Raw genomic sequence first — 13,285 nt, 5'->3', positions numbered from 1 at the left:
TATTGAATTGGGAATTAGAGGTAACACCTGCAATCTACTGCAGATGTGGTAGGTAGTATGACTCCAGCAACCCTTGGCTTACCCAGATAAAGAGCAGCAATTACATCTTGAAGGAGGCCATGGTGTTTATGAGCTCCAGCCTTCAAACTGTGATGTAGCTGCTGTGGCCTACAATTCTTCCACAAACAACACTAATAATTTCAAGCTACAAATTTTTGCCTTACAAATTTCAATGCACTGATTACTGAGCAGAGCTTCAACTATTATCAGTCATGGTATGATGAATTTGCTCCTTTGATGAATTTCCTCATTAAATGTTTATTTGTTGTTTTGTTTCTTAGTCTGGGAGAAGTGGAGGAAGCTATTAAGTACATGGAAAAGTTTATGGTTATTACCAACAAAGTTAATCTTGGCCCAAGTCTAGTGGATGCATGTACATTCCTTGGAAATATTTACAACCAAAAAGTAAGTATTAGTTTGAGAAGTTCTATCCTAGATTAAGGATAACATCGTCAGTGGATTCATATGATCTGATTCTTAAATATAAGTATATATGTGCAGTTGCGACATGGTTGGTTTGTTTATTTTTATTGATGTTTGTTATGGATGCTTTTGATGACTTCAATATAACTTGGAATTCCTTATGTGCTTGTATGAAAGTGTGGGTCATAAATACTTTAATGCATGCATAAAAGAATGAAACATTGCTGAAGATAATATTTCCTAGCTATTTTTGTGCCATATCCCAACAGTAGCAAATCTTGGGAGTACTTGCTTTAGATAGCCCTAAAATGAAATGGGTGGGATTCAACTAATGAGTCCCATCAGCAGAAGCCCTGCAAAAGGATTTCTACTTGCACAACAAATCTCAGGGTGGGGTTGGGGGTCATTCCATCTGGTAAACCAAAATGTTTGCCCTGATGAAATGATCCCCTTAGCATAATGTTGAATTCTTCCCAGTGATTTTAGCATTTTTCACTTTCAGATGATGACTTGATGCACAGTCTAACATAGCTGCAAATACACAGTACACATTTGGAAGAGCTGCGGTTGACTTAGGTAGTTAACATCCAAAACTTTGCAGTCTAGCAATTTATTGAATAGTACAGAGGTACTGGCCTGCATACCAACAAAAGATGGCATTATCCTGGTTGTATGGTAACAGTGCATATCTTTCAGAAACTGGCTGGACATCTGAACCGTAGCTAGCAAGTCAAACATTTAATCTTATTGTTCTATTCTGATGCAGCTTCAGCTGTGACTGAAACTCCCCCAATGTGATTCCATTCTTCAGTGAGCAGGAAAGCTGATTTCTGCACTAGGCTATTACAGTAAACTGCAGCCTTAAAATGACAGGCATCTGTGCTGCTTACTGCTTCCCAGCTTTTGAAGAGGGTAAAATACGGAATCCTGGGTGGTGTCAGATGTGAATCTTAGGTGCTCATCATTCACTTTGATTGGTGCCAAAGTCTACACAATGTCAGGTTTTCTGTTCATTGGTTTGTTTAATCAAGCCCTTTTTCGGAATCGGGAGCTGAAATACAGTACCACTTTAAGTTATCATTTAATACCTGTTCAAAAGAGTTTTTCAGAGAATAGCTCATGTTCTAATGCTTTTCATTCAAGTTTGATTTGACTCAACTCCTTCACTGAGATTTCAGATTCTTTAGGATATGAAGATCTGCCCCAACATCAGTGCATTTAATCTAGGAAAAGAGGTGCAGGAACTCCCACCTTTTTTTGACAGACACCCCAAAGTTGTTGAGCTTTTTTCTTTAGGGGGAGCCAAAGACGTGGAGCGGGGGGGGACCAGTTTTTTGGGGGGAACACTTCTCTGCCGGATCGCCCCATTGCCGGCATTGCTGCATCCATATTACATCAACTCCGACACACTACAGACATAAAGCCATGAGTGGCATGAAGCCTGAAGCCTCTGGCACACAGCTCTGGGTGCCGTGCTGCTATACAGCTGCCAGTACGCTACAAAGAGGTACTGGAACACACCAAAGAGGTGTTGGAACTCAGTTCTGGTGCGTTCTGGCTGAAAAAAAGCCCTGCCCAACTGCCCAATTGGACATGCACAATTTTAAAAAAGAAAAACTAGGAGAGTTAGAACATTAATTCCTATCAACTAACTTTTTTCATTATGCTTGTGTATCTCACATGAACAAGTAACATGGAGAAGCCTAGACAGTCCATAGCCACAGGAATATCTATTTAGTAATAACTATGAATTAGTTCCACACATGTGCTTTAATGTTTCGGTGTATGCAGTAAGTAACTTTTATGAATGTGTTACAGATTAATGACTGGATGCATAGGATCCTCCCTAATTTCTGCCAGTTGTCCCTCTTGCTGCAGCCCCCAGCTGCACAACCCACATCATTTTAGAGAATTACCCAATTATTGGGAGTAGCTTTTGTTGTTTGTATTTTGCTCTACGTAGATTAACTGTGTTTGAGAACTATTTGGTTGAAGGGTGGCATAGACGTGTGCTATATTAATATTACTTTTTATAAACTTAGATTAAAAGTGGAAGGCTATTACAAAAATAGTTTTATTTGTTCCACTCTTCCTTTTGTTTTCAATCTTCCTCCAAGGAACTCAGGGCAGTGCACATATTTATTTCACCCCACACCCTGTGAGGTAAGCTAAGCAGAGAGTGTATGAGTGGCCTAAGGTCACCTAGTAACCTTTTTAGCTGTGTAGTGATGTGAATCATGATCTCGCCAGTCCTTGTCTAGCACTGTCATCACGACACCCCAGATAAATGCTTGATAAAGTGAATTCAGCCACACCTAACTGCATATATACTGTTTCGTACATCCTCAGGCTATTTTCTAAACAAAACGTGGGGTTGAATTTCAGGGTTGAATAAGGACCTGAGTATCTTATTTAATGTTTATATGATTTTTCACCTAACATGGAAGTGCTTATCCATTTAGCATGCCCATTCTGCCTGTAGTACAGAAGAAGAGAACTGCTTCATTATTATTGTCTTTCTAGATTTGAAGTATACCTTTATGGCACACTTTTATTTGCGGGCATTTTGTTTGTTTGTTTGTTTGTTTTGGCTTATAATCTATTGCATGTCAATGACTTGGAGCTGGTAACCATATTCTAATTATTCTACTCCTGTCCCTGGCCACAAAAAGGTTTGACTATCAGGCACTGCTTCCAGAAGATATACACTGTACAGACTTAGGTGTAGACAAGTCTCAAGAGGGGAAGAAAAGTCCAGACCACTAGGGAACAACCATCTCTGCGTAACCTTGCAGTCCTGACTTGGTACATATTTGCTATATATTGAGTATGTTTAAGGGAGCCTTCCCAGCTGATCTTAAAGGTCGTAGTGGAACATTTTACTGTGGAGAGTAGGATTATGGGGGAAAGTGACAGTGGCAGTAATTCAGGGTTCTAGCAATCCTGATGATCCAAACCATAGATTTAAGTGCCTCCTCCATGTTCCTTGCTTGTATTGGGAGAATAGGACTCCTGCTTTTGCAAAAGGTAAAGCATAGAGTCAATAGCATTTTCCCTCCCCGTTTTTCATCAGACGAGGAAGGTCATCACAGGAGGATAATTATCCTTTTAGTTACAGTACTTCCAATATTGGTCTGCTATTTAATGTTCTTTCCATTTTAAATGGTACAAAATGGAGTCAATAATGTAAAGCTGTAAATCCAAGGGTATCTATGACAATTTGCCACTTTGTTGGTTCAGTATGCAACAAACTGCAACCTCTTAAAGGCTGCAAGTGGGGGAAATAAGAAATGCTGGAGTATTTGAAAACTGGGACGTACCTGTCTTTTCTTTTATTAGGGTAACTACTCCAAGGCCTGCGAGTATTTTGATCAGGCATTTGCTACAGCAAATTCTCTTTCGGACTGGGCTCTAGTGAACGAGACAAAGGTATATTGTGGCATTGGGAAAGCTCACAACATGATGCTGAAATATAACAGTCATACAGAAGCTGCAGATTACGCCAACATCAAGTACCTGGTGGCCTGGAAGGAGAACCGAAGTGACATGTTCACTGACCCTTTTCCAGTTGGTAAGACAGTAGTTATGAAACGCATTAGTGCTGCATTGTCCTTATGGTTAAGTCATTTTTCTTGTATAGTTTTATTAAATTACTTGCTGAGTTTAATCCTATTGGACTAACTTTGTCCTGGGTGGAGGTAAGACTTGCGTTTGCATGAGATTTTTTTTAAAAAATTATTAAATAGGTCTATATACAAACACAGACAATCAAGTCCAATGGATATCTTTGCTAGAAGCTCACTGACATTGCTTTTGAAGTTATCACAATTTCAAGCTTAGAAAACATTGGTAAAATGATTTCTTTTCTTGATACATTAACCAGGCCACATTCTCACAGGAATGTAACAGCAGTGTATTATTTCTCATGTGAATCTCAGTTAAACTGTAGCAGTTGCAACCAGCAGTGCAGGGAGCAGAAGACAAGCCTATGCAATGTCTCTCTTCCTTTCTCTCCTCTGCCTGCATCTCTCTCTGCCCCAAAAAGCCTTTCCAGGGGGTAGTAAGGGCCTACCAATCATTGCAGAATGTGCAGGTGGCGGGTGGGAGCATGAAATTGCCTGAAATCTGACACACAAATTCCTCTGCCTAGTTTGAAGCAATTCCCAACTCCCACTGCAGCTTGCAGAAGGTTGGATAGAACCCTTAGATATTTATCTCTTTGATATGGAAGCAGGGCTATGAAATGGCTTTTATGTAAGTGCTGGAAATATACAGTGGAAAATGTGCAGTGGTAAAGAACTCTAAAACTCTTTGTATGCATATGTGTGGGAGTGCATATAGTAGCCTTCACCACAGTCATTTCCATAGTATATTATAAGGATGAAAAAGGGGTCTGCCCTCTTATTTTACCTTGTTGGCTGGAATCTGCAAGGCCCTATCGTTATAGATGACTCTGTAGTGGCCAAAGGGTCCTTTTAGGATAATGTATAGAAGTATTTAGTTATTCACATCCTGCATCTAAACAGTTCATTCAGAGGCAGATTTAGGGGAGCACAACTGAGGCAAAGGCCAGCACTGAGCGTAGAGCACAAGAGCTGTAGGAGCACTGAATTTGGGTGTCGCACAAAGCACTGCTGACACTTCTTCATTTTCCACTCAAAGGCATACACATAGCAGAAGCAGGAATGAGATTTGGAGGAATCGTGAACCACAGCAGGTTGCTTCAGACACAGTTTGTCTAAGCTGTACTGGACTGATTTGGGGTGCTGCAGAGATCTGACTGTTTTAAACGGCTGTAGAGAATGTGTCTGCCAAAACAAACATTTCTCCCCTGCCCTATAAAGGAAACACCAGGGTAAGGGAAAGTAGGAGGGAGAGCCCTTTAGTGACTGACAAGTCTAGCTTCTAATTTGAAGGGAATTGTTTTATGAAGGCTTTCCAATCCAATCTCTCCTAGGGATGTTGAAGTGATGTATTCCCTTGTTAATGTTTGTTCTGTGCTCTTTTCTAGTTCTGCTAGTGGTGCTTGCTCAGAAAATGCTGAATATTCAGCTCCTTCAGCCTCATTGCCACCTGTTCCCACATAAACTCCTCTCAAATTAGTTTTGCACTTAGCTCACACCTAAAGTCTCAGAAAGTGAGCAAAGCACAAGCCTTTGCACCATTCTTCTGAAATTTTGCAGGTTACTTTCCCAGGGGCTCCTCTGAGATGCATGTTGTTTTTATAACAAAACCATTGCCCACAGAACCACAGGGAAGAAAGCAGATCCCTTTTCATTCCCCCCCTAAATAAAAAAGAAGTCATATTTAAAGATGCCTAGCACACACACAAAATGTGAACTTATTTGCCTATAATTTAGCATGCTTCTTACCTTTGCAATGTATGTTATTTTCATGCAAATAGTCCATAAAACAATAGGGAAGATCAACTAAATCCATTTTAACTACCCAAAATTGTAAGGATGGCCATTGCGGGGAAATACAGCAACTAACTATCCAAAATTTTAGGGGAAATCATCTCATCAAAAAATAATAAAGTTAGGCAGGTGCTTTTTTGCAAAAATTAATTTTTTTAAGTGCTCAGCACAAAAACCCTGGACCTATTTGTCTATAATTTTTAATAGAATATTTTTGTTGAGGTAATGGCCCTCTAAATATGGGCCATTAAGATAACAAAGGAAGTGGCTCTGTGCCAGATAACAAATGACTTGGCCCTCCTTCCTCAACTCCCCTTAAAAAGACAAAGAGGAGAGTTGAGAGTTGAGTTATGTGAGCTAGAAGGTAGAAACAAGGCTGCAGGTTGGGAGATAGAACCATGATTGATTTATGCTGGAATCCAAGGCGGCTGCTTTGGGAGAAGCAAGACCCTCCTGCCGTGAGTCCCTCCACCATAAGCCCAGGTTGTATATATGTGTAAATCAACCATATATCATAAAGGCACCATAGTCTTGCTGTCTCTCATTCTGAGGAGACATGAACCTGGTTATGTGCCTGGAACCCCTGGAATTTTGCACCGCATGGAAATTGGGGCAGTGTGTAACAGTATATATGTGTGCATGTAAAATTTTAATTCTATCAATGCTTAATTCTTTTTTAACGATTTCCCCCTATGTTTTAATTGCTCTTATTTTCTGATCAGGATTTCGCTTCAGAAACCAAATTGGATAGCCTGTAAGTCACTTTTCTGAGTCAATTGTTTCCTGAAGCACCAAATCAGAGTCCAAATTGTATCTTGTGGTTGGTGTCTGTCCCTAACACATAGTATCACTTCAATTATAAATCCCATAAATTATTATTATTATTATTATTATTATTATTATTATTATTATTATTAGTTATTTATACCCTGCCCATCTGGCTGGGTTTCCCCAGCCACTCTGGGCAGCTTCCAACAGGATATTAAAAACACAATAAAAGATCAAACATTAAAAACTTCCCTAAACAGGGCTGCCTTCAGATGTCTTCTAAAAGTCAGATAGTTGTTTATTTTTTTGACATCGGATGGGAGGGTGTTCCACAGGGTGGGCACCACAACTGAGAAGGCCCTCTGCCTGGTTCCGTATAAATTCACTTCTCACAGTGAGGGAACTGCCAGAAGGCCTTCGGCACTGGACCTCAGTGTACACGCTGAACAATGGGGGTGGAGACGCTCCTTCAGATATACTGGGCTGAGGCTGTTTAGAGCTTTAAAGGTCAGCACCAACACTTTGAATTGTGTCCGGAAATGTACTAGGAGCCAATATAGGTCTTTCAGTGTTATGTGGTCTCAGCAACCACTCCCAGACACCAGTCTAGCTGCTGCATTCTGGATTAGTTGTAGTTTCCGAGTCACCTTCAAAGGTAGCCCCACATAGAGCGCGTTGCAGTAGTCCAAGTGGGAAATAACTAGAGCATGCACCACTCTGGCAAGACAGTCTGCGGGCAGGTAGGGTCTCAGCCTGCGTACCAGATGGAGCTGGTAGATGGAGCTGATGAGGTATGATACCTTCTAAAAGGGCACCTTGTTTGCAGGTAGTTTCATTGCTTGAAACTAAACTGAAAGCTGTTCTCCGTGAACCCTCAGGAACATTTCCATTTAAATGGGAATCCAAGAGAGTTCTAAGCTTCACATTGCAGAAACAACATCGTAGCTGCTTTAACAGAGACAGCTCACTAGACATCTGAGGCCATAGGAAGAGAAACTGAGGCTTCAGGTGCTAGCAATGGAGGCTTTAGAAACTGAGGTAAAGGCCAGCCAACTAAAAGTGAAGCCAAGAAGAAAGAATCTGAAGTAGGTGGGCTGCTGAGGTGGCATATTAACTATTCAGTCCTACAAGACAAGAAGAGGGGGTGTTAGGAAAATACCAGTAGATCAGTTTGGATGCCAATAGCGAGAAAATAAATAAGAAATTTCTGCTTCAGATCAAAATGCATTGTACTTATTCAGAAAAGGGAGGGGGATTTGCAGTTGTTGGTGTGAGGGAGAAATTCCTGGTATTCCAGCAGTGTTACAGGGATAAAGAATGATTTTAATTCAAACTCATTTCTTGCACTCTGTTATTTCATCTTCTGTTTAATTAATAACCAGTTGTATAGTTAAGTGTTCCCAGCATATCTGGCATTTTTATTATTCCATTATACAAAAAAGTGCTAAGATTTACTCTCATTTTTGTCTTAATTGCAATTTATTGCCCCTTTGCTATTTTCCATATGAGCATTAAAACATCACCTATACTTACTTTATACTTTTCAATTAAATACTTTGTCTCTTTAGTTCAGCATACATTTTTAAAGTTTCTTTCATCTTTTTTTATACTTCATTTATAACTTTGTCTTTACATGGTAGATCATTAGTATATTTCCTGAACAGTTTGATGCCCTCTGAACTTATAGGCACAGCACATAAAAAGAGGAAATTAGAAGATTAGAAGTATTTTTTAAAAACTTCTCTCTGATTACTGATTTGCTGCTAGTTGGTTTTTTGGGGTTTTTTGAGGTGGGGGGGATGGACATGAAAGCTTTTATTTCATGCAAGTTCCAAAATACAGCACAACTGTTAGTTGAACAAAGGCCACAGTAGTAAGATTCTTCACAGATCTACGATCACAGATCTACGATCTACGATACCAAAATTCAGCATCACATTAATAACCTTCTACTCAATCATACCAAGATGGCTAGTTGAAATGAAAAGGCTGTGTAAATGAAAGCAGATGCTTGAAGTAGAGTTGCCATACATCTGGGGAAACCCGGGCATGTCCGCGGGGGGGGGGGATGACCAACATGTCCATCTGGGTGGATTTTTACATTTTAAAGGAAATGTCCAGGCTTGCGGGGGGGGTGGTTCAGGCAAGTTGGACTTGGGCTGATCTGCATGCCACAGCTGCTGCCAGCCCAAGTCAAGGAAAGAGTATTATTATTATTATTATTATTATTATTAATGAGGTTTAGTTGAAGGGTCTCACCCATGTTGACTGACTGTGCTGCATAATGCTATGCAATTGCCAGAAGAGTTGGCAATTTCCCCTTTAATAAGTTTGAATTGCACAAGTTCAGACTAAGATATTAATATGTGGCAAAGACAATGCTACACATGTGTAAGTAAACACAGAGCACCTAGCTTCTTCTGCTAAGAAAGAAAAATGGGAGTGAGTGCCTGTTACAGATGTCTTTGAAGGACACCCTTGGCTCACATGTCCTATTGCTCCAAAGACTAAACTGTATTTTGGCAACCAATGTATCCATGACATCCTAAAAATAACATTACAAAGCTTGAAATTTACCCCCCAAATTATGCCTTGTAGACATAATGATTGTGCTGAAAGTACTGAAGGCATCATTGTAAGATCTGACAACATTCATAAGAAAAATAGGCTAGTTCTAATTGTGCATGGAACACTAGTGGGATTCTGTCCACAGCAGTGAGACTCTTTATTCATCTTTTGGGCTCACTATATTTCCATATCTTGGATGTAACATTTGCTTAGAGTTGCCACATGTAGAGTTGAGTAAGGTCATTTCCTGAAAGTTAGGAGAATTAACAGACACACTGATCAGGTCTATAGTCATTGAGTCTGTAGTCATTATTTCAAATGTTGTATACAACAATAAATACCTGATGGCACCAACACATGGTATAGTGGTACCTTAGTTCTTGAACTTAATCCATTCCGGAAGTCTGTTCAACTCCTGCACAGCTTCCGATTGGCTGCAGGAGCGTCCTGCAGTCAAGTAGCAGCTGCGTTGAACGTTTGGCTTCCGAAAAACGTTCACAAACCAGAACACTTACTTCTGGGTTTGCAGTGTTCGGGAGCCAAAATGTATGAGTACAAAGGCGTTCGAGAACCAAGCTACAACTGTACAAATGTACTCATGAGCTTGCTGTGTACTGGTCTTGTGTGTAGGCTCTATATTGGTCCATAGTTTTACACCAGTGTTTTTAAGTCTTGGGTTCCCAGCTGTTGTTGGAGTGCAGCTCCCATCATCCCTGACTACTGGTGCTGCCGACTAGACATGATGGGAGTTGTAGTCCAACAACAGCTGGGGACCTAGGCTTGAGAAACACTGAGCTGATAATGCTGAATTGGTTGACCCATACAGGAAAGTGACTGATACCCACCATTTCCAGTTTCCTAGCTCTTTCATTTCTGTTGCTCTTTACTCTGGAAAATTCCAGGTTAGAAGGTAGTAGAACAAGAAACCATAGCCAACAACTAATGATGTCAGATCAGCCAGGGTCAAACTGAACTCTGAGTAAGGCAGCATTTTCAACTGTGCTTTCCCAGAAGCCGACTATCACCTTACAAGAATGAAATAATGAATATTCTGCTACTGCCCACATCCAAACCTTGTACTGGTTTCATCCTGGTATTTCAGCCCCAGAGCATACTGGGTGATGTTTAATATTTAATGATAACTGTGTTGGAGTGAATGCACAATGTACATACACACACACACATATATATATTATTTATGCCCCTTTTACTATATATAAATTATATTGGATGAACCAAAACAACTGAGCTGGTTATCTAAAGTGTGATCTCCCAAAAGGCCTTGTTAAGCAAATGTAAATTGCTTGGATATTATTATTTTCAAAAGTAAAGTCACCTGGGCCAAAATATGTCTGGGATGTCTTAAAATCACCCCGTTCCCTAATTTATTGACAATTATAATAAAATACATACTTACAATGTGTAGCATTCATTTAAAATTGCAAGTACTATGATGCTAAGCAACAGGCTAGACACTTTTATTTACCTATAGTGTTATGTTAAACCACAGAGGAGATGGCAGGGAAGCTATTAATGTCATATTGTCAGCACATGGGAATCACCAAGCAACTAATCCCCACAGAGTTACTAATACTAGTACTGAAATCAACAGGTTGTTCATGTTCATGTACTACTGCAAAGGTTTTTTCCTGATGATAATTTAAAATTTTTCTATTTGTGATTCTTAACAACAGTCAGAAACAGAGGTTTGCGAAAGGGAAATTATGCATTTATTGCTTGCACAGTACACATTTGCTGTAAATGCATACCTAATTTAATGAAATGATAATCTTGACAAATAAAAAGATACATGTACAAAAGAAGGAAGAAAACACATATATGATACAAATTAAGCTTGATTTTGCTCTCTGTGACTGTGAAATTGAACAGGCATATTGATACACAGGAAATCCCATTTATAATTACATTCTAAATTACAATCTCTCAATCCCTTGCCCCCCCCAAAAAAACCAGAATGTAGAACAAAAAAAAATTAGATAAATGGGACAGTGAATTATGGGGATATTATTGACGGTGAAATGTGTGCTTTGGGACATAATCTAAACACCAGAAACTATTTCGGATGAAAGAGATTGGGATAAAACTCATATGTCCACTTCATTATGTTTAACTCTCTCAGAAGCTGATATTGAGCCCTGTTATTGTGAGGTACCATGCAGTGTTAGAAAAACCTTTACATACTAAATTTATTATGGGGACATTAAAGAAATTATCTCTTTGGCAGAAGGATACAAGTGGAAGTCTCACATGTCCATAGGAAAACATGGGGTTAAAGTGGACTGTATTTTAGGCTGTATTCAGTTGACTTGCTGTGTGGGGAGAGGCTGAGCAGTCCTGGCTAATGACTTGTAGGTACTGAATCCTCAGGTCTCTCAGGTGGTTTCACTCGACCAGTTTCAGCAGAATGATGAAAAGGCTGAGATAAAATAAACTGACAGTTGCTACTCATCGCAGGCAGCAAGCTGTACCCCAGCAGCTGAGACCCCGGGAGCCCTCTTTTTTTAAACAAAGGCTTTCACTGCAGTGAGCAATGAACTCCACACACACAAAAAGGGAGAGGGAGATTGGCAGCTGGTGACCGACAGGAGGAGGGGAAGGAGGAAAACTGGGAAACACAGCAATTGTTGGCTAATTAGAAGCCGTTCCCACCTACTTAATACCAACCCATTAAGCAGAAAACACTTTTTCATCTTACTCTTCACATGGCATTACTGCTTCACATGACATTATACTCCAATCAATACCCTCCCACTGGCTGCCTCAGTCCCCACAAATGAATACATTTCAGTTCAAGAATGCAGTAATTGAGTTGGGGCAATGAAATTGGAGCTCCCACAGACAAGATCTTTCTCTGAAGATACTAATATTATATTTGTGAAGCTTGGATAAAGAAATCAGATCTTCCTATTGACAGATGTCTGAAATGGGCAAATGAAAAAAGACAGTGATTAATATATTTTAACCTTTGCATTTAAAGACTGGGACAATTTCTATTTTCTGTTACTCGTTTCTCTTTTTGATAGAAATATATTGATATAAGTTTACATAAACAGCAAGCCTTCTGCAGTTTCAAGCATTATTTAATGGCAAATTGATCTTTTATTTGCAAGTGATTCAAAGTAGAAACAGAGGACCTATTAAAAAACCATTCATGAAGTGACAAACGCATCATATGGGAACTTTCTTCCCAATGATGGCTACCATGTAGTCAACATGTGACAAAAGTTTCAAACAATCAGGCTGATGTGATAATAACACGGAGTTGGATTCTTAGTTGTCCTTACAGCTCCTCCCATTATAAAAAATCATAATTGGTAGCAATTGTTTGTATCACATTTCTCTGAATATGAGGGAAAGGAATCCTAAATTAATCTCCTCCTCCTTGTTTGTTTAGTCATTTAGTCGTGTCTGACTCTTTGTGACCCCATGGACCAGAGCACGCCAGGCACTCCTGTCTTCCACTGCCTCCCGCAGTTTGGTCAAACTCATGTCCAACCATCTCATCCTCTGTCGTCCCCTTCTCCTTGTGCCCTCCATCTTTCCCAACATCAGGGTCTTTTTCAGGGAGTCTTCTCTTCTCATGAGGTGGCCAAAGTATTGGAGCCTCAGCTTCAGGATCTGTCCTTCCAGTGAGCACTCAGGGCCAATTTCCTTAAGAATGGATAGGTTTGATCTTCTTGCAGTCCATGGGACTCTCAAGAGTCTCCTCCTTACCTCCCCACAATAATGTAGGAGGCTCTGATCCAGTGGAGGCTAATACTGGGAGAAGCGGGGGAAACTATTTTCACTGATTTTCCCATGCCCTCCAACAGCTCCCAGTGCTATCTCCCATCAGGGCCATCTTTACCTGGGAGTGCAAGGGGTGCAGGGCACCCGGGCACCGAATTCTGGAGGGCACCTGCTGCTGAAGCCGCCTAAGCTCTTAACTATCTACCTCTTGTGAAATAATAAATAATTTTGATCAAGCTAGAAAACAAAATACATATATACCTAGGTATTACCGAAATGTCTAGCTACTGTTTCACTAA

At 40.1% G+C, this 13,285-nt stretch overlaps 1 protein-coding gene across 2 annotated transcripts in view; it reads left to right on the top strand.

Moving 5' to 3' along the window:
* Window positions 1-13,285, top strand: part of TTC29 (tetratricopeptide repeat domain 29) — a 106,233-nt gene that overhangs the window by 65,737 nt on the left and 27,211 nt on the right. The window contains exons 10-11 of one of the 2 annotated variants that reach the window (XM_028744892.2): window positions 342-465; window positions 3,823-4,054. In XM_028744892.2, coding sequence (XP_028600725.1) covers window positions 342-465; window positions 3,823-4,054 — 356 coding nt within the window. Of the gene's footprint in view, window positions 1-341; window positions 466-3,822; window positions 4,165-13,285 lie in introns of those variants that run through there. The other variant, XM_077934609.1, reaches the window with a different exon arrangement.

This window comes from Podarcis muralis, chromosome 9 (assembly GCF_964188315.1).
Source record: "Podarcis muralis chromosome 9, rPodMur119.hap1.1, whole genome shotgun sequence".
NCBI lineage: Eukaryota > Metazoa > Chordata > Lepidosauria > Squamata > Lacertidae > Podarcis > Podarcis muralis.
This window is presented reverse-complemented; position numbering and strand designations above follow the sequence as displayed.